Here is a 21842-nt window from a genome sequence, read left to right on the forward strand (position 1 = left end):
GAGACAGGTGTGACCTGGGTGGAGAGAAAGGGAAGAGCATTCTAAGAAGCTGGAACTGTATGAACAATTTATGATTTATGGAAGCAAGAAAGCTATATATACAGGGAACCATCAGTGGGTTGCTATTACAAAAATAAGAGGTAGGGATGGATTATAAGAGATGAAGCTAACAAGGTAGGCAGAGTCCAGCAAAGCCTTCTATATCATGTACAGGATGTTTGACTGTTTCTTATGTGATGAGGAGCCACTGACGGCTTTTGAGCGGGGAGGCTATCTGAAAAGACGTTAGAAGACCGTAAGGCACAAGGCAGAGAGAGCGGACAGAAGCTGTCTCTGTTGTTCAGAAAAGATGAATGTCTAAAACAGAGGTTGGGATCGTGAGATACTCGTTGGCATCAAAGGAGGGGAAGAAATCAAGGAATATTGAGTCAGTACAATCTGTAGGTATTGGTAATGGGTTGGATGTGGGCGGTGAAGTGAGGGGGGAGGAGTCACGGTTAGGTACATCCAGGGCTCCGGGGTGAATGCAGGAGAGGTGGTGAGATGAATCAGATCCCAAAACCCATACCTCAGGGACTGCAGTGATGGTTGCAAAAGGCATCTGGTATTGTCCTTCTGTCACTGTCTTAAAAGGGATTCTAAAGGGATTTTCTTTCCCTTGTTCCTCCAGCCCTACACTTGCGTTCCTGGTCTAAGTGGATACTCACCAGCTGGCCGTGTCCATCATTACAGCCAAGTCTGAGAATTCCTGATTATACTTAGAGCCTGTGGAGCTGCTGACACAAACAGTCATTAGCAGGCGACCCTTTTGTAACAAACTATGCTTTAAAATGTAAACTGTGGGGCATTTTCCTTGCATTGTCGAGAAGGAACTTTCTCCTGCCTGAGCCTGGATTAATCATGAGAGAGCTCGTCAACATTCCACTGGTACATATTCTTACCTTGGTTGCCTTCAGCGGGACTGAGAAACTTCCAAAAGGTTGGTTTGAGCGATCTTGTCTTCTTGTTGCCCTGTCGCCGTTCTAAAGAGTGTGTGTGCGCGCCCTGATTATGACCGATTCATATTATGGTGGGCTTGGGTTTTGCTTGGCGAAGTAGGGGTTCAATGTGTGGAGAGCTATATAAATAAGCAATTGATTGATGGGCTCCTTTCTAGCGGTCTCGCTCCCTTCCTTAAGTTATGCAATAAAAAATTGAGCCAGACAGTGCACGCAGAGCCCTCACTAGCAGAGGAAACATTAGCTAGCAGGTAGGAACATTAGACTGCAAGTTATCAGGATCTGTTTTATTTACGTGGACGGCAAACTTCAGGGTGGTCTAAATGGATGATGAAAACCTTTAAACGCAGGGATATAATCAGCCCTACTGCCAGACATCCAGAGCGTTTGCTTCTGAACAAAAAATCATTTCCATTTTCACTTTTTAATTTTACAAAACTCTTCATAAATTTTTAGTTCCTCAAAAATCAGAATTAGAGATAGATGCACACGATTTGCCTATTTAAGAAAAGCCTGAAGATAATGGGTTCTCAGTAACTTTGAGGCCGAGTCATGATTTGGCTTGGCAAGAGACTGTGAGAGTTTTTTTTCAGGGCCTTTGGAATGTACCGGAAATAACACCACCTCAGGGGAAAGGAAAGCAACTTAAGAAACTGACAAACACCTGTTGCAGTAGCAAGAATGTCCACAGTGACAGGGTTTCTGGCCAGCGTGTTATGAAGCTGAGACTAGTGTGCTTCAAATCAGGGGGAAAGACTGGAAAATACGTGATTTGCGAAGTGACTGAGGGCTGCGTTGAAATCTTTTTTGAAAAGACGTGAGAAAGTGGAGTGAATGGTATCCATTAAAGTAAACAGTTTTCAAATTAGTGTATCACCGTAGAATAAAAAGATTTCTGTGTTTTAGGACACATTCAAAGAAATTATTTTCCCTTTGTATACTATTTTATCAAAGAACTGAACATGCTTGCATTGTATAGGTAAGCAAAGGTAGTATCTGTATGTAAATGGGAAATACAGCTTTAGATTTTGTGGTTCTTTAAAATTTCTGGAGCCACAGTGTCAAAATGCCCATGCAAATAAGATACAGCTTTCTCGATAGTCTGATTTCATGAACTTAATTTGTTTTGTTGTGTTTTCCATTTTACATAAGCAGGATGATATCTGCACATGCATTTAAACATTTAATTGCCAACTAATGCTTTGAGGTATCTGCAGATAAAAGAGAACCTAGATCTTTTCAAACAGCTAATAATAGCCAGAAAGACTTGACATTGCTTCCAGATTATTTTAATACTTCCCGATCACACAGCGGAAGTCCGGTAGGATAGCACCTGGATGCTGGTACTTATGGATTGTTGTATCTTATTTGTGCTATTTTAAACCACAAAAGTTATATAGTGTGGTATGGTTAAATGCTAAAATTCAGTAAAATGTGGTCTTATAAGGAGCTGGACAATTGATTTTGATGGATCAAATTAGAATTTGGTGCACAAAAAAGGAAAAAATAAACAAGCTTTTTCTATAAGCAACTCCTAATTTATATCCTGGAAAGTAATGATTTTGAGTTTCCAAATTTTACAGATAAAGCCCTTATTTCAAATGCACACTGTATTTTGCAAACTTCAAAATATGGTGGTATAAAGCTAACAAAATCAGATATCTTGGCTTTTAAATAAAATAATCAGATTATTAATCCAACTTTACTTATTTATAATTTATGTGCCACTATCATTAGTGTGTAAAATCAAAAATGAAAACAATAGTTTTGCCTAGTCTACTGTATTTATTGTAAAACCTAAAATAATATGCATTTAACATCAACCTTAGCCAAAGACACCAGGTCTAGCAGAACAAAGATCAATTTACTGCACAATCCAGTTCTGAGAATAAGCATTATCATGAAAGTACAATCTTTAAAATTGTAAATGTTGAAATGCATGGACTATATTGGTACAAACAAAACACAACAATGTGCTATTATTTTAATATTGTTTGAAGTAATAAAAATGTTCTACACAAATTATTTTGCAGTTGTTTTTAAATTCTTGGCCGAAGGCAATTTTTAAAAATGTTTTTTAGTTGGTATACATTTTTTCTAAGTCCTTTATCATGAATAAATCAGGGAATCTACCCAATAACATTTTACAAAATAGACAGATTTAAAATAGTGAAAGGGTATTCAGTGGATTCCTTTCTATCAGTGTGCCATTTTCTCAATAAAATTAATAACCAACTTGGTAGAATTCATAGTTTACTGTTTTAGTTTCAGTTTGAGATTCCTAATATTTAAAGACAAGGGAAAAGTCACTATCTTTCTGAATCATTTCAACTACTGATACTCTCAATGATGGGCTCAAAATCATAACCCACAAGAAGAAATTTATAAACTATCGTGTATGAAAGTAGCCAACCACATACTTTTAAAACATTTAATGCTTTAGCATGAAATATTATGTGTACAGCAGAATTTAAATTGTGGGAGCATAGGAATTCATGTAACCAGCACTGAACCTGTTTAACATGCATGAAGAACTCCTGTCTACACCCCATTTTTAAAATTACCCCATTTACTAGCATTCCTTAAGATTGTGGAGTCCGACTGATTTTTGAGTAACCCCCTCTTCTAAGACATATGTTTACAGGGATAGGATTCACAGGCTCAACATATGACTAATTCAGAGCGGGCACAGCTGTCATTGAAATCCAGGACACCAAGTCCTGGATGAATATTTAATATTGATGTGCATTGAAAGAGAAACCCATGGCATGTTTGGGGAAACATAGGTTACCTTAAATATCGGTGACCTCAAAGAACAGAAAGGATGAGCAGAAATGTCAAGATTTCTATCATGTTTCCAACGGGGAAGTAGGCAATGTGGCAGTGAAATAGAACTTGGCAGTCACTGGGGAAAACTGACAAGTGAGGGCTGAGCAGAGAACCCGAAGGAAGCGGTCCCGGTCCCACTCAGGAAGATGCGAGCAGAGGACCAGAGAATGTAGAAGCACTCGTGGGCCATGCTGAGACCCCAGCTGGGCTGAGGACTGCACTTGGCTGGCAACTCTGATCCGTACCAGAGTTTCACTTTATCCGACAGCAATATACGAACACAGGAGCTGCAAGGACAGCTGTCTGGATTGGTTCAAGACTGGGGCTTTCCAGGGTCAATGCAGCTAAAGGACTACAGAGTAAGAACGTTGAGATTCTATGGCAACAGGATCATGCAGTATAGGCTGAACAATGAAGAACGTGAAATAAGGACACTTGAGGCCTGGGAAAGTGTTTACCAGGGCTCTACATATAATATTTTGGACTGTGCTAAGGACTGTCAGTGATTGGTGAAATGATCACTCCTGGGTCCATGTACATTTTAGAAGGATCTCTAGGAGACCCTGCCTTACCCCAAAGGAATGTCCCCAGGAGATGCAATTTCAGAAACTCTAACAGGCTGAGCTGGAACTCTTAGCTGCCTGTATCTGGTGTCATCCCTGAAGGACCAAGAGTGCGCTCTGAGACGGAGAGTGAATGATGCAGCACCGATAAGTGATTATTGAGATAATCAAGAAACCTTACCAGTTCCAAAGACATCATGGCAAAAAAATAACTTATATGTTATTAAATATATCATCAGTAGTATAAACGAGTCAGTTTCTAAAACATGCCAAATGCTGGGCAATACTGAATATCCTCTTTCTTTGGGGGCTTTGGAGAATTTCCAATACCAAAGTGTTTTCTCCTACTGAGAAAACAGTCCTGTATTTATGATATTAGAAAACATGAATATGTTCCAAGTCTGAGCCCAAATTGATCTAAAACAAAAAGGAGTAGACACACCTGACTTCTTTGTTTACTCAATCACTTGGTCACGTGGATCAGCAGCTATTCAATCTGAAGTTGGTTTGGCAGCGCCCCAGGTGCTAGAGCCCCTCAAAGAGTAACATTGTGTCCTTCTCATCAAGCAGCTAGTAGTCAAGTTAAGTTACTCTTCAGGTCCAGAAGAGTGTTGTGTTCATTTTCATGTGTTTGTTATTCGTGCGGTCCTTGGACTGAGGAAGAAAATAGCGCCCCAGTTTCAACAGGCTCTGGCTGAGATGAAAGCTGGAAGGAGAATGAAAGGAAACACGAGACAGTCGGCTGAGTCAACAAGTGTCATCAAACACAACTATGTGATTGTGTCAGTAACATTCTGAAAGCAGATTTGTTTGGAGAATTTTGGAACATGGGCAAAATGAACTTAGCCAACTATATTCTGCCGAAAGAAATTGCCATTGACTGTGAATCTTACCCTCCTCCGCCCATTCTGTGGGTAACTAGTATTATACTTGAAGACATGCTGTAGCTTAGAGTTAAAAGATGGGGACTTTGAACCCATTTTAACCTTGAAATTCAGCACTCTCACCTTGTACTTTTTTATGTTTAGACGAGTTATCTAACCATTCTTAGCCTCCACTTTACATCTGCAAGTGAGAATAATAATAGTATGTGTTTATGCTTGTTGTGATTCATAGATGAGATAATGACGGGAAGAATGTGATGCATGGCCCATAGCAGGTCCTTAATCAATTTTAGATGCTAAAGTTATTAAAAACAGAGTCAAACCACATACAACTGTCATACCACAGAACACAATGGGAAGGTGTTAACTTAATAAAGTTCTTAATAACACCTCACAGATTTCTCCATGTCTGTTTGTCGAGACGTTCTAACACCTACTTCTTTGATCATGACTGATCTGCACAGAGTTTGTGTTTCCTTGCTGGAAAGATAATATTAATAACGTGTCTGTTACCTCCATCACTTCTGCATCCATGTATTGAGTGAATGAATAAAGATTTTAAATAAAAATAATACATGGCCATTAAGAATGATTTTGAAGCCCTGGCTGGCGTAGCTCAGTGGATTGAGCGCGGGCTGCAAACCAAAGTGTCGCAGGTTCGATTCCCAGTCAGGGTACATGCCTGGGTTGCAGGCCATGACCCCCAGCAACCACACATTGATGTTTCTCTCTCTCTCTCTTTCTCCCTCCCTTCCCTCTCTAAAAATAAATAAATAAAATATTTTTTTAAAGAATGATTTTGAAACACACCATATATAAAAATTGAAAAGAGAAAAAAGTCATCCTTACTTACAGGGATGTTGAATATGTTGGTATATTTTTGCCATTTTTTTCTACATACCCCCAAAAAGATGTATCATAGTAAAATTGTTTATGCAATTCTTCCACCTGCCACTTTAACTAATAGAGAATGAACACATTCTATATTATCTCTGATCTTCGAAGTACCATTGGCAGTCACTGTAAGTAACCTTCTAATTATATAGGAGTTGCTGGGTTGTGTTAAATATCTGCTTCTCTAAGAAAAAACGGAAGGCCCTGATTTATTGCATTTGTTGATTTCTGCAGTGTAAATACTCCAACCACTGCCAATTTCACACTACTGACACTGAATTGAGAAAAGACGTGCAAAAGCACGCCTTTATGTACTGCTTCTGCCATCCAGATATATTAGATGTAAATAACCTCAAGAACAAAGATAATAGTAAACTGTAGTAAAATAATTAGGAAGTGATGAACTGGGAGTGTTATTACTTTGTTTTTAACATAATTCAATTCTATATTTATATAATTTAGGTTTTAATAAGAGCTTTATTTAACAATTTTCTCACGACACTCTAAACATTCATGCTTGGCCCTTGCAAGGTAGTAGAAGCCCATGTGGTGGCTTTATTGTCACCTCCGCCTACAGCTGAAGACACCCAGGCACGCATTAAGAGACTTGGTGGGGCAGCACAGGGAGGGCGTGGGGATGCGAATCCAAGCCCTGCGCTGGAGTGGCTCTCCATGCCTAGTTGCTCAATAGTCCAATAAAAGCATTTAATATTATCAGTTAACCTTTGGCCCCATCATTCCTTGCATCCCACACATTTAATATGATATTTTTTGTTTTTATCTCTTAACAGCTATGTGATTATATAATTGATTGCTTATTTCATTCATTAGTTGTTTAGAGAATATATATTTTATACATAAGAGATGGACTTTCTCAGAGTTTATCAGTTACAAGTTTTCTTGCATTGCATTGGGAAGTGAATATTTCTGTAGTATTCTGATTTGTTATAACATTTTACTACAAAAATAATGTGTTCATTTTTTAACACTCTAAGATACAACAAAACAAAAGTATAAAATTATACTTAATGTGCACACCTAGGGGAAATACTTTCTAACATTTTGGTATTCATTCCTCCATTCTCTCTCTCATATATATGTGTGTGTAATTTCCTTTAAAAATTTAGGAGTGTATAACTTCACTGTAATGTTTAGCCTTAGCTTTAAGTCTTTATTTTGAAATAATGAAGCTTCATGATTGTGTATCTTCCTGATGAATTGCTCCTTTTATTAGTGAGTAGTGTTTCTCTTCATTCTATACATCTTACCACCATATATTTTATTTTTTCTCATATTACTACTGTTTATTGCTTTATCACCTTAAGTACTGTTTACTTTACATATTTTTTCCTTCTCGTTGTTTCCAACATTTGTCTTAATTTATTTAGGTGTGCCTTCTGTGTTTTTTACTCTTCTATAATAGAATCTATTTTTTATAGATCAGTTTATGCCATTGGCATTTACTGTGATTTCTGATATATTCAGGCTTGTTTCTTCCACACTATTTTGTGTCTGCTGTTACCCATATCTTCTCTTAGCTTCGTTATCCTGGTTTTCTTCTTTTCTTTCCTTCTCTCTCTCTCTTTCTTCCCCTCCTCCTCCTTCTTCTCCCTCCTCTTCCTCTTTTTCCACCTCCTCTTCCTCTTCTTCCACCTCCTCTTCACCCTCTTCATCCTCCTTCTTTTGATTGATAGAGTTAAAGTCCCTTTTTTTTCTCCTGCTACTTTGGAAGTTTGCTTTCTAATCTACTTTTAGTGTAATCATTAATACATGTTTGTACTATATCCCTGTGCTGTATTTTATGTTTCTCTGACCATTTTAGTAACCGGCAATCTGTACTTCCTTATTCCTTTTACCATTTTCCCATCCCCCCAACCCCTGTCATTTGGCTTCCATCAGTACCTCCTCTGTATCTAAAAGTGTGTTTCTTCATTTATTTTGTTTTTTTAGATACCATATGATTTCACTTACATGTGAAGTCTAAAAAAAGGAAATAAACAAAACATTAAAAAAAATCTTAACCCATGCATTTAGCCATACATTTTTTTCTCCCCATGTTTGTAGTTGTTAAGTAGTTCTGTCATCGTCCTGTTTGTGGTAAAGAGCTTAGCTTTAACTGTCCACGGAACTTCTTCCCTGAACTTTGATCTTATCCTTGTTTATCTATAATTTTAGTTTCATTCATTTTTAAACACGGAAATTCATGGTTTGTTTTTTAAATATTACACAGTGAGTTAAAATTGCAATCAATTTTTATCACCATTTGTATTTACTATTGCCATCTTTCATTCCTTCCTTTTGGGTATAAATGATTTATTTTTATCTTTATTTTTATTTTTATTGCTGTTCAAGTACAGTTTTCTATCTTTTATTCCCATCCCAGGCCACCCCCCCAGCCATCCCCACCTCCCTACCCCCCTCCCATTTCCACACAGTTTTTGTCCATGTTTCTTTTATATTTGTTCCTGTAAACCCTTCCCCTTTTGCCCTGAAATTCCTTCTCCTCTCCCCTCTGGTCAGCCTGTTCTCTATTTCAGTGTCTTTGGTTATATTTTGCTTGTTTGTTTGTTTGGTTGTTTAGGTTCCTGTTAAAGGTGAGATCATATGGTATTTGTCTTTCACCACCTGGCTTATTTCACTTAGCATAATGCTTTCCAGCTCCATCCAAGCTGTTGCAAAGAGTAGGAGCTCCTTTCTTTCTGCTGCATAGAATTCCATTGTGTAAATGTACCATAGTTTTTTGATCCATTCATTTGCTGATGGGCACCTAGGTTGCTTCCAGCACTTGACTATTGTAAATTGTGCTTCTATGAACATTAGGGTGCATAGGTTCTTTTGAATTGGTGTTTCAGGGTTCTTAGGATATAATCCTAGCAGTGGAATTGCTGGGCCAAAAGGCAGACCCATTTTTAGTTTTTTGAGAAAATTCCATACTGTTTTCCACAGTGGTTGTACCAGTCTGCAATCCCACCAACAGTGCACTAGGGTTCCCTTTTCTCCACAACCTCTCCAACACTTGTTGTTTGTTTATGATGGCCATCATAAACAAAGGGTACAAATGATTTCTTATTGAGGTTACAGACTTCACCAACTGTTTCACAGAAGGTCTGTGAGTGGTAAACAATATCAGGATTGGCCTGTGTCTTTATTTTATCTTCATTTTAAATTATTATCTAAGCTGGCTATAGAATTCCAGGCTAAAAGTTATTTTATCTCATCCCTTTAGAGGTATTAGTCCATTGAATTTTGGCATCAATTGTTGCTGAATAATGTCATGTCAGCCTAATTAGCATTTCTATCAAAGCAATTGATCTTTTCTTTCTAGTAAGGTTTAAGACTTTCTATCTGTAATTTTTATAGATTTAATCCAATGTATTAGGGATAAATTCATTTTTCTTTATCTGACTTGGCACTTGGTATAACTTCCAACCTAAATATTCATGCCCTTTTTTTAATTTTGAAAAATGATCAGCTGTATATCCCCTAGGTTATTTCCTCTGCTTTATTTTTTTTGAAACTTCCATCAGAAGTGCCTGTCAGTCTAGATTTTACATTTCTTAATACCTTTATTTGATACCTTTCATTTCTCTATTTCTTTGTACTGCATTCTGTATATTTCAATGGCTGTATCAGTGGAGAACTAGGAAAAGGTGGCTTTGGTACCTATACATCTCATTTTAGCTAAAAATTCTGCTGTTTCATTTCAGCTGCTCTCTTTCAACCTTTTAGAAACTGTATGCCTTTTGTACAGGCTTCAGAAATGTAGTCTGTACATTTAAATAACACATCAGTACATGTGCTAACCCTCGGGATAGAAACACATCTAGACATGATCCCTGACCAAAAGCTCAAGGTTTTTATGGCTGAGTGTGGGACAAAACATAAACGGGCCATAGTAATAGTGTCTGTGTGACAAGCACTGTAAGAGCAACTACACAGGATGAACAAAGGTTAAGGAAAAGGGCATCTGGCTCTAACAAGTTAGAAGAATTGGGAGGAGATGATGCTTTAAAGAGATGTTAAGAGAAGAATGACATTAACAAGGGGGATAGGAGCTAAGGGAAACACACCCAACTACCATTGTCCACTTTCCCTCACTCTCAGCTGACGAGTTTGCCTTGGAGTGCACTGAACAGAAGAAGGTTATGTAGGTAGTAGGTGCATCTTTTGCGGCCAACGTGCCAGTTGTCGGTGATTCATGAGGCTGCCACCAACTACTCCGCATCTAAAATACTGTCCACCCTGCTTGGCTTTCATGTGCACCTTATGTTTTAACTAAAATGGCCACATAGTTTATCATCCAAACTCAGGTATTTATGGAGCAAAAGGGGCAGTATTAAAAACTGTAAGAGGACGGTAGGTATAACTGATTATTATAGCTCATCATTTTATATATCTATTCTACCTTGTCATCCAGATTGCTGGTCCTTCCAAGGCAAAGGACCCTTTTTGCTTCCAGTCATTACCCCCCCCGCCAACCCCTCCATCTTCCCCCTCCATCCTAGCCAATCACCAATATATTTTCTGTTACCACATTGTTTGCGGGTAGTTTTTATCGCACGCTCTACTACCAGTCAACGTAAAACGTATAAATACGTTTCCCACATACAATGTGTTACTATAGATTTGTCTACTCTGGACCTTTCATACAAATAAAGTTGTACAATATGTTGTCCTTCTGACGGGGTGTTTGCTGTTAGCTTATTGTTTCCAAGGTTTGTCTATGTTGTAATATGTGCCACACCCCATTTATTTTTATTCTCAAATATAATGTCATTGTATAGATAAACTATATTTTGTTTATCTGTTCATTTGTTGGCAGACACTTGGGTTGTTTCCACCTTTTGGTTGTCATGTATAATGCTGTCATTAAAATGGGTGTGCCAAAATCTGCTTGAGTCCCCACTTTCAATTCTTTTAGATATATACCCAGAAGTCAAATTACTGTATCACATAATAATTATATATTTCATGTTTTGAGAAGCCACCATATTTTTTTTCACAGCAGTTGCACCATTTGGCATTCCCACCAGCAACACACTGGTGTGGTAATTCCTCCGTGTCCTCACCAACATTTGTTGTTTCTTTCCCTTTGATCTGAGCCACTCTAGTGGGTGTGAAGTGGTATCTTTCTGTGGTTTGACTTGCATTTCTTTAATGACTAACAATGTTGAGCATCTTCTCATGTTGTTTCCCATTCATACACATTCTTTGAATAAAACGTCTGTTAAGACCCTTTGCCCATTTTCACTTGGGTCATTTATCTTTTCATCATGGTGTCTTTTTCTAATCTACTCATATGCAGATGTGAATTCTCTCTGCATCTGATAAAGCTTAAACTTCAAAGTCTATTATTTGCGGGAGCCCCTCTAAAGACCCTGGAAATGTGTTCATATGAACATGTGCATTTTTTATAAAATGTGGGGGAGACTGTTTCAAAACAATTGTTAAGAATACCATCTCTTTCCACTCTCACTCCCTTCCCTTCCATCACACTTCCCTTGAAGTTCACTGGTGTTGGGTGGCCATGGACATTTTATGTTTCCTAACTTTATATATTTGTCCTTCATATATGTTTGGGCTTTCCAAAAAGTGGGCGTGTCCCTACTCACATACAATACATTCTAAGTCCTACTCTCCTAAGAGCTTTCTTGATTGATTCTCAAATGCCTAGTTTGCAAGTAGAAACAAAATTCTCTACATGAAATTTTTCTTCCTTTTGGCAAATTTGTGCTATGTGGAAATATAATTCTCATTCAGGCCTGTGGAGGCCTCTGAGTGCGCACAGAGGGTCGGTCCACAGCTCTCATCTGCCTTCTCCTCCCCTGTTAGCTCCTGTCATCACCACTCCTCTGGAGACGGTGGATGCCTTAGTCGAAGAAGTGGCTACTTTCATGTGTGCGGTGGAATCCTACCCCCAGCCTGAAATTTCCTGGACTAGAAATAAAATTCTCATTAAGTAAGTATTCTGCCCTTTTCTTGGGGGTTGGGGAGGGGCAAGAATGCCAAGGCTGCCTTGCGATTTATCTTGACATAAAAGCAACCACAGCTCTTGGCAGTACTGAAGTTCACCTTCTATAACATATAAAATGCAAATGTCCTCGTTTTATAAATGTAAGATCTGAACATCAGTGAAGTTAAGGGAACTGCTCAAAGGGAAACAGTGATTTAATTGACATGGGAAGTCAAGGCTGTTGGCTTCCTCACGTATCCCAAGGAACTAGAACTATGCCTGGCACTTGTTAGGGTTTCACTCAGTATTTGTTTAATGAATGAATAAATATGCAGTTAATTGTTAGTTACTTTTATAAACATTTAACCCTTTCTGCTAGTTACATTGAGGTACGTGTGTTCATTACGTCCAGCTGCTATTTCCCAGTAATTGTGGGAAGAGAACTCCGTATCTTGGTAATACTTTCCCAAGTAAACTAAATTTTACATTTGGTCTTATCAACAGACATTCCCTTTTGAAAGCATTTTTAAAGGACTCCATGGTGTTTTGACTAGGGGAGCCTAGCAAAGATTAGAATATAATGTTAGCTGTATATGACTAAATAAGGCTATTCTACTATTCAGAATTCACTCATTTCCTCTCGCCTCTAATCTACTTCCTCACCGATAAGTCATGTGATTGATCAGTTCACCGTAGCCGAAACATCACAGGTGAGGCCCTAACCTGGCATTTTCCCCTGCACCCTGCAGGCTCTTCGACACCCGGTACAGCATTCGCGAGAACGGGCAGCTGCTCACCATCCTGAGCGTGGAAGACAGCGATGATGGCATTTACTGCTGCATAGCCAACAATGGCGTGGGAGGCGCTGCCGAGAGCTGTGGGGCCCTGCAAGTGAAGATGAGTGAGTGAGAAAGACAACCCTCTATTGGTTTTTAAATTGACTTGGTACATTTTGGAGCAGGCAGTAAACAGAGACTCCCACAGACCTGAAGGTTCAGAAGCTAGACAAGGTCAAGTTGAAAATACAACCTTGAGGAAGCTAATTCCACACCTCTTATTCCTGCCATCAGCCACCACCCTAAAGGCAAGTCTGCTAGTTCCTGTCCTCTTCATTTTCTTGCCGGACACAGCTCTTTATTTGCTCCGCCCAGACTTCTCTCACTGAGGAACCTCTCTCGCGGTCTCTGTGCCTTTAGAGCAGTTCCATTACAACCAAATACACCCCACCCTTTCTTTTTTTTATCTCTAGTCGCTTAACAGCATTTCTTCAATGCATTTGCCTTAGTTCAGCTTGATTGTCTTGAGTGACTTTGCAGACTTGAGTGACTTTTCTGCTTAAATGGAGGCTGTTTAGTTTTTCCTCACTTCATGTCCACAAGGCTAGTGAGCTCCTGGCTAATCCCCTAGCCCTTGTTTAAGCTGCCATCTTGTGTATTCCTGTGCAAAATCTTTCCTCTTGTGAGGATCTGTGCCATCTGACCAACTCCACTTGTTAAGTCATCTACTCACTTCTAGGCATTTCATATGTTTATCAAAGACTTTGATTCTTGTATCTTTCTGTCCACCTTGCTGTCTACTCTTGCTGTCATCCTAGGGGCTTTCAACAGTCACAAAGCAGGACCTCCAGCTACTTCATCCTTACAATGCCTTGACCTCCACAAATCCAGTGATGTTTGCCTTAACTCTTTACCAGCCTACCCAGTCGATGACCTGTCAGCCCCAGAAAGTGAACTGTATTTAAAATCCTAAACTCTAGTATGTCATACCCTGAACACGAACATTTCTGACTCCAGTGTTGCTTGATCAGGGAAACGGTTTCCCAGACTCATGGTATGCCTCCAAATAGAAGGCACAAATTCCATCTGTCTCTTTCGCAGCTAAGAACAGAGTCTCCCCCTCTCACTTCCGTACTCCCACTATACACTGTCGCCAACATGGTCACATTCTCCTGCCCTTGACTCCTCTCTGTTCCCCCTTCCACTGACCCCTAAATGGGGCTTCATTCCTCCCATGCTTAGTCCTCTTTCCAACCTGGTGGTGTATCATCAAGCACTCCCTTACCAGAATCCTCAAATCTCACGACCTCCCGTGCTGTTGATTGTGAACTCTTAAGCTTGTAATCATATAATCTTCATTTTCTCCTATCTGACACCATGCTATGGATGCAGGGGGGTGGAGGGAATCACGTAAACATGCATATTGGCACCATAAAATTTAGTGAAATCCAGTTCCGCCAGACACCTTTTTTGTTATTGTTGTTGATTTTTATCATTACTTATTTTATCTTTTTATTCTGTTGTCATGTTTTGCTGGAGAAAATCACTAGCTGCTTCTTTTCAGTGTGAGCATATGAGATATATATTCTGAATCTTTGCATGGCTGAAAGTCTTTACTTTGCCCTCACTCTTAGATAATAATTTAGATACAGAATTTGAGTTTAAAAGGCTTTTTCCATAGTTTTCTATAGATAATTATTCATTTTCATATGATATTCTTGCAGAAGAGAAATCTTTTTCTTATTTATTTTTTAAATAAATTACATTGTCTAACTTTAAAAAAGATTTTATTTATTTATTTTAAGAGAGAGGGGAGGGGAGAGAGAAAGAGAGGGAGAGAAACATCAATGCATGGTTGTCTCTTGTGCTCCCTGTACTGAGGACCTGGCCAGCAACTCAGGCTTATGCCCTAAGAATGCAACCAGCAACCCTTTGGTTTACAGGCCCACACTCAATCCTGCACCAGCCAGGGTCTTTTTATTATTTCTTTATAGGTAAATCTAATATTTATCTTTCTTAAAAATTTTTGAATTTTTCTCTTTATTTCTAGAATTTCTCATATTTACAAGAATCTGTTAGCCCTGGCTAGCTTAGCTCAGTGGATTGAGCGCGGGCTGCAAACCAAAGTGTTGCAGGTTCGATTCCCAGTCAGGGTACATGCCTGGGTTGCAGGCCATGACCCCCAGCAACCACACATCGATGTTTCTCTCTCTCTCTCTCTTTCTCCCTCCCTTCCCTCTCTACAAATAAATAAATAAAATCTTTAAAAAAAAAAAAGAATCTGTTTACTGTTTTCTTATGTTGTTCCTACTTAGCTTTAGGTGGGACCTTTTGATCTAAAGACCAAACGTGATTTTTATTTCAAAATCAGATACAATCTTTTTCATTTCTCTTCCTCTTCATTCTATTTCATTCTTAATTAATAAATATTAAATCTCCTTTTTCAATTTTTCATGATTCCATTTTCTCCCTATATTTTCTGCATATCTATCTTGATATCTTCATATTCTACTTTCTTAAAGATTTATAACCACCACCAAACCCATTCCCAGCGCATACATATAAATATACAATTGAAATAGATGAGGAAAAATGCTTATTTCATGCTCTTCTCTGTCAAAGTAACAAATTGATTATGGCACATGACCTGAAAGAAATAAAATGCATCCATTTCTCAGTCATCTGTTTTGTATCTGTAGCATAAGGTTATAAGGAAATAAATTTAGTTTTCACTATTTTATGAATGTTTCAAGTAATAAAATAACTGGCATCCTTAACTTGTCAATCTTTCTATATATTAGATTAATAACTTCTTCCTCTGCAAGCTTGGAGAATAAAAATGAGCTGACATAAACTATTTCTTTTGAAAAAACTAATTTAAGAGTGGTTCATAAAATGATAAATGACCCAAGTTTGTTTTGCAGAGTATATTAACCATAAATTGTATGACAGAATTTCTCTGATTACTAATATAATAACATCTGGTTTACTTTTTAGAGAATAAATGTACCTAATTTTCTCTTAGTCGTCAAATTTAATGGTCAAATGAAGATGGAAACTAAAGGGAAAGTAGGTCATAACTCAGAACTGTATAAAAATATAAGCTTAAAACATTTTTTCAAAAATTTTCTGTTTCTATAAATTATGTTGAATTGTTATGACGGTGGCTTACTTTAATCAAGTTTTTATTAGCTATCTTTTAAAGGGAAGAATTTATGAAAACCTTAGGTTCCTAATATGTTTCATAAATTTGTGTTTTTCAAGTTATTAATAAACTAGAGATAACCTAAACTTTCATAAATGATTTCTTCGTTATCCACTGAAGACCTGCTCTAGCACTTGGTGAATTTTATAACCTAATATGCCTAAAACTAGTCTTAAAATGGATATTTAGAATTAAATAGAAAGGTAGAAACTCTAAGTTTAATAAGCTGTATTGACTTTATAATTTTGAATTTTTACTTCCCTTTAGAACCCAAAATAACTCGTCCTCCTATAAATGTAAAAATAATAGAAGGATTAAAGGCAGTTCTACCATGTACTACGATGGGCAATCCCAAACCATCAGTGTCATGGATTAAGGGAGACAGCGCTCTCAGGGTAAGTGATGATTATGTTAAAAGGTGTACACAACTTATTTTCAAATACAGCAATCCATTGCAAACTGTCACACCCATGAACTTTGATTATAAGGTTTTTTCCATACACAGTATTCTAACCAAACTTAAATACTTCTGTCCCCCATGTGCAAGTTTTAAGGCATTCCAGTTGGGGCTGGCTAGGGGGAAAAATAAGACAGGAACCAATAGCGTTAGGGATGAAAAAGCAGGCAAAGTAGAAAGCAAAGCGAGGGGCTTGTTGGTGGTTTGGTTGGTTGGGTTGGTTGTCAGGTTGAACATTTAGTTTTCAGCACTGAATCTTAGGGACTTAGGAAATGAAAATGTTGGAACTAAAAATCCAAGCTTTAGACCTGATAAACAGTTTCTGGGAGGAGAGAGAAAGACGAGATTTGGAAGAAAAATGAATGAGAACATTCTGGAGTGAAGTTAGAGCGTGAAGCTTCAAGGCTGGTGAATGAGCAACATCTTGACAAATGTCCCAGTCACCCAGATTAGTCAAAAACAACTATTCCCCTGCTCATTTCATACTGCCTTTGTATCTTATACCTACCTAATAGAGCATTCCATGGGGAATAAATAATGGTATGTGTCACGTAATTGAAACATGGTGCAAAATCAATTAGCTTTGCTTTATTTAAACTAAAACAGATCATGTCAAATATTTTATGATAATCTATATAAGTCTCTGGCTTTCCTTTTGGTATAAGTATTGATGTATTTCCAACAATAAAAGCAAGGGGTGGCTCTATGCATGTTACTAAATTTAGAGTTCCAGAAGAGAAGATAAATGTAGTATTTTAACTTCAAAAGCCAATTTTTATTCTATTTGTAGAACTTGCCATTCTTTCAAAGGACATGTATTTCCCCAAGCATACTCCATAGGGTGCATGGTAAATACAGTAGTTAAAAGCAATGCTTTTTTTTAGATTTTATTTATTTATTTTTAGAGAGGGAAGGGAGGGAGAAAGAGAGAAAGAGAGAGAAACATCAATGTGTGGTTGCTGGGGGTCATGGCCTGCAACCCAGGCATGTACCCTGACTGGGGATCGAACCTGCGACACTTTGGTTCACAGCCCGCACTCAATCCTCTGAGCTACGCCAGCCAGGGCAAAAAGCAATGCTTTTAATCAAACCAACTTGGATGTGACTTTTACGAACTCAAATAAGCCTTGGTGTTCTCATGTGATGAAAGACTATAAAAATAAACTAATCTTATAGGATTAATATCAAAATTAATGTAGGTAGTCTTGTACTATCTTATATAATATCATGTGTTATACATAAGTCCCAAATAAATGTACAAATGATATTTTTGATGGCATCAGTAATGACAATAACTTGATGAAGTGTGGCAAATATGTCCTTGAGAGAGCCATGGACCTTTTAAAATTCATGTCCCTATCCCTGGCAGGAAAATTCCCGCATTGCAGTTCTTGAATCTGGGAGTTTAAGGATTCATAATGTGCAAAAGGAAGACGCAGGACATTATCACTGTGTGGCCAAAAACAGCCTCGGGACGGCCTATTCCAAACTGGTGAAGCTGGAAGTTGAGGGTAAGGAGCTGCATTCCTTCCCCTGCGTGGTATCAGAGGGCCTCACGCGCTACCTGAAGGCTGTGCTGTACCTGGCAAAAGCAGAGATGCAGGTAGTTCAGTTCCCTCAACTGTTCCAGATACTAGACTCTAAGGTGAAGACTATGAAAGGAGTAATGGAAAAGAGAAAGAAAATCGCACTGGGGTAGTAGGTCATATTTCATCTACTGCCTACAATCACTAGTAACTTTGCCCACAGCAGACTAAATTCACTACGATACTAAAACAATAGAACAATAAGACACCCCTTTAGAACGTCTGACTGGCGTGGATAAGTCTGCCTTGTGTATGCATTTGAAAACACTCATTTGATCTCTTACAACAAGTAGACATGGCTTTTAAAATGATATAAAAAAAAGAAAATATTTTTTTTCCAAATTGTATTCTGTCACAAAGGGTTGAGAATGCTAAAATACTGACTCAGAATGTACAACCACAAACAGTTCTACTTCTCCGAGTTACATTGTCAAAATATCTTTTCATCTTTAAAAAAATATTCTTTTATAGTCAACTAATTCACCAACTGCGTGTGAAAGTTCTTCACTGAGAAATCAGAATCCAGATAGGGTTAGCTGTTTTATTCCTTTGGTCGTCGGATCCTTCATGTCCTAAAATTACATCACATTTGGCTTAAAATTAGAAGTTACCAGCACACTTGTGCCAGGTGAGGAAGCTGTACACAAAACTCTTCCCAGCTCTGCCTGTTAGAAGCCAGAGAATTAACCTCCCTGCTTCCCAGTTTTCTCCCCTGGACAGCAGGGTCTGCTGTGGGAGTTCAGTGAGGTGCTGATAGTATTCAGCGAGTCTGCCTTTTACAAACACTCAGTTAAGTGCTGACTGTCAGAATCATCACCTGTTTTCTGCTTTTCTCTTATCTGATCGATAGAGTGATTGGATTATCGCATACTTGGCCTCATTATATTCTAGTTCAATTGGGGAAGGTTTCAATTCTAGGGTTCCCCATAGCTTACTTTTTGATTCCATCCTACTCTTAAGCCAAAATTTATCTTTTTCTACATCTCATCCTTCTCAATCATGTAGGTTGCTATTTATTAGGTCCTTTAAGATTATTTTTATTTCTTGGCTAGATCTTCCACTCACAGCTCTAATGATCTCACTTCCCACATTTACTTTTACTTGAGATAACATTTTATTACATCATTGTGTCAACTGCTCATAAAATTTCCATGAACTCCTCATGAAAATGAACATGGTTGGTGAGAATAGTGGCTGTCAGGCAGTAAAAAAGATGTATTTCAGCCTAGTTGCTATAATTTAACAGCTTCTAAATTATCACTGTGATATCAAGCTCAGTGTGCAACAACCAGCTGGTGTTAATTATTCAGTAAAAAACAAACATACTAACACACTCAGTTGCACACTTAGGCACATTGAATATCTGTCTGGATTCAATGTTTCCTTGAACTATATGTGGAACGATGCAGAATTAATGTTATCCACTTGTATACAATGTGATAAAGATTTTGGTCTTCAATATATGAACTTTTATATTATATAATACTGATTTTTTTAGGTCACTGTCTTCATAAATATCGAAATTATTCTCTTTAGCTTTGGCTTACCAAAAAATTATCAAAAACCTCAATTACTGAAGTCTGATTACATAGTTTGGTCTTGCCTTGCCATTTAATTTGTATCATGCCTAGCAGTAAAACTAAATATTCTCTTCTTTCTTCCTAACATTTAAATGGTCATGCTCATTGCTTTCACAGTTAATGTATGCTGGAGGTTTTAATTAACTTGCTAGTATTGAGAGATGATCATATCATTTATTTTTTTATCCTGACCTGCAGACATGCTTATTGATTTCAGAGAGAGGGGAAGTAAGGGGGAGGGAGAGGGAGAGAAGCATTTATGTGAGAGAGAAACATTGATCAGTTGCCTCTCACACATCCCTGAAGTGGGGACTGAAACCACAACCTAGGATGTGCTCTGACCAGGAATTAAATGCCCAACCCTTCAATCTATGAGACAGTGCTCCAACTAACTGAGCCACACTGGCCAAGGCAAGAACTGACCATATTATTTAAAGTTACCCTAACAGTAGGTAAGATGACTTTATCACACATGTCCATTTTTACTCCATCCTAGTCCTTATCCCAATAGCCAATATACATGAAGATGTGTGACATGTTTAGCACAGTTGCTAGTACATAATGAGCACTTTAAAATGGCATTAACTATAATTATTACTATGAGAACATAAAAATTACAGCAAATCTGTTTTTGGTCTTGGAGCTCCGAAAGGTTGGCTTCCACTTAAAGAAATAGTTGAGGCGTTTCCACCAGATACAACGCAACATGACCTATTTAAAGGAAGGTCCAGTTCAGCCAACAACTCAGAACAGGTGAAAAGGCAACTGAGAAGCAACTGGAAGAATCCCAAAAGTGCCTGCAGATGCCTACGAGGTGGGCATGGGGAGGGCTGACAATGAATCTTGGCCGTGGTCAGTCAGGACAGGAGGAGCATTTGTAATGTATTGCGTCAGTAACTCTGAACATTAGTTCGAGGATATCAGAATGAGAACTCCATAAGCACCATTTGATTCTGGGATAACACTTATTGCAAGCAAATATGACTCTAAGGAGGATAAGCATGCCAGGCCATGGGTTTCGTACAGCATGTTTGCTAGATCTGAGGTGTCACAACAAACATAAAAGAAATACCCTCAGCACAAAAGTAGAGCTCCCTTTCTAGATTGCCATCCTTGGGCTGCTGGATCGCTGGACTGGCAACGCAAAGATATTCTACCCTTTCGTATCACCTTACAAGGCTCAGACGGTGACATGCAAAATTACCAGTAGAACCATTTAACTCAAGTATGGTCAACCACAGATGCTTTTCTAAAAGGATAAGCAATGGAATGTCTAACATTTAAAAATGCAAAATGCCTTACATGGATATTTTATTTCATCAGTACCAACAGTGTGAGGAAGGTTTAGCACTGTGCTGTTTTAGGAAACCAAGTGATAGAGAGAACGAACCTAAGGCTGCACGGATAGAGGTGTCTGAGAACTAAAGTCATGTTGAAGATGGTCTGTTCCATTAAAGAACAAGGTGATTGTGTGTGACATTGTGGAGAATAGTGTCAGAAGGGGGATTGGGAAAGGAGCTAGAATTCTGTAAATGATGGAGAACAGGAAATGAAAGAGACAGTTTGGTATAAATGAATTTGGCAGAGAGAAGGGCAAGGTCAAAAAAGCAAGTGGTGGTGCACATGGCATGTAAGTGGTGGTGTCTTGCAAGGTTTCCCTTGTTAAAAGATAAAACATGTTAAAACATTAATGAGAAGGAGCCCAGAGAAAAGGAAAACTTAAACATAGGAGAAGGAAGGGGCACATTCAAGGGAACGTTGGTGGTGCTCGTGAAGGCAAAGGGGGTGTATTCAGGGGACAAGTGATGCGAGGAACTTTATACAGAGGGTGACCACATGTCCCTGTTTTCCCAGGACGCTCTGGCTTACACCTGTTGCCCTGGAGTAATTATTAATAGAGTCCCTCTTTTACTTGCAAAAGCATCTAGGCTTCAATGATAAATTATATGACCACCATACCAGGGAAGAGGAAACTTCCTTCCTTGTAACAGGAAGAAAGGAGAAAGGGGTGTATTCCAGCATAAATGAGTTAATGCACTTGGCGGATAGAATCTGAGAACACTCCGTTCTGATGGTCTCTATGTCCTCCAGGAAGTAGAAAGTAAGGTTATCTGATG

At 38.4% G+C, this 21842-nt stretch overlaps 1 protein-coding gene across 1 annotated transcript in view; it reads left to right on the top strand.

The window, feature by feature from the left end:
* The first annotated feature begins 593 nt into the window (after nt 1–593).
* The window catches only part of MUSK (muscle associated receptor tyrosine kinase), an 83753-nt gene continuing 62504 nt past the window's right edge, over nt 594–21842 (top strand). The window contains exons 1-5 of the mRNA XM_028522233.2: nt 594–979; nt 12001–12127; nt 12871–13022; nt 16370–16497; nt 17929–18070. Coding sequence (XP_028378034.1) covers nt 901–979; nt 12001–12127; nt 12871–13022; nt 16370–16497; nt 17929–18070 — 628 coding nt within the window. The 5' untranslated portion in view covers nt 594–900. The remainder of the gene's footprint in view (nt 980–12000; nt 12128–12870; nt 13023–16369; nt 16498–17928; nt 18071–21842) is intronic.

The sequence above is a fragment of the Phyllostomus discolor genome, chromosome 3 (genome assembly GCF_004126475.2).
Source record: "Phyllostomus discolor isolate MPI-MPIP mPhyDis1 chromosome 3, mPhyDis1.pri.v3, whole genome shotgun sequence".
Taxonomy (NCBI): domain Eukaryota; kingdom Metazoa; phylum Chordata; class Mammalia; order Chiroptera; family Phyllostomidae; genus Phyllostomus; species Phyllostomus discolor.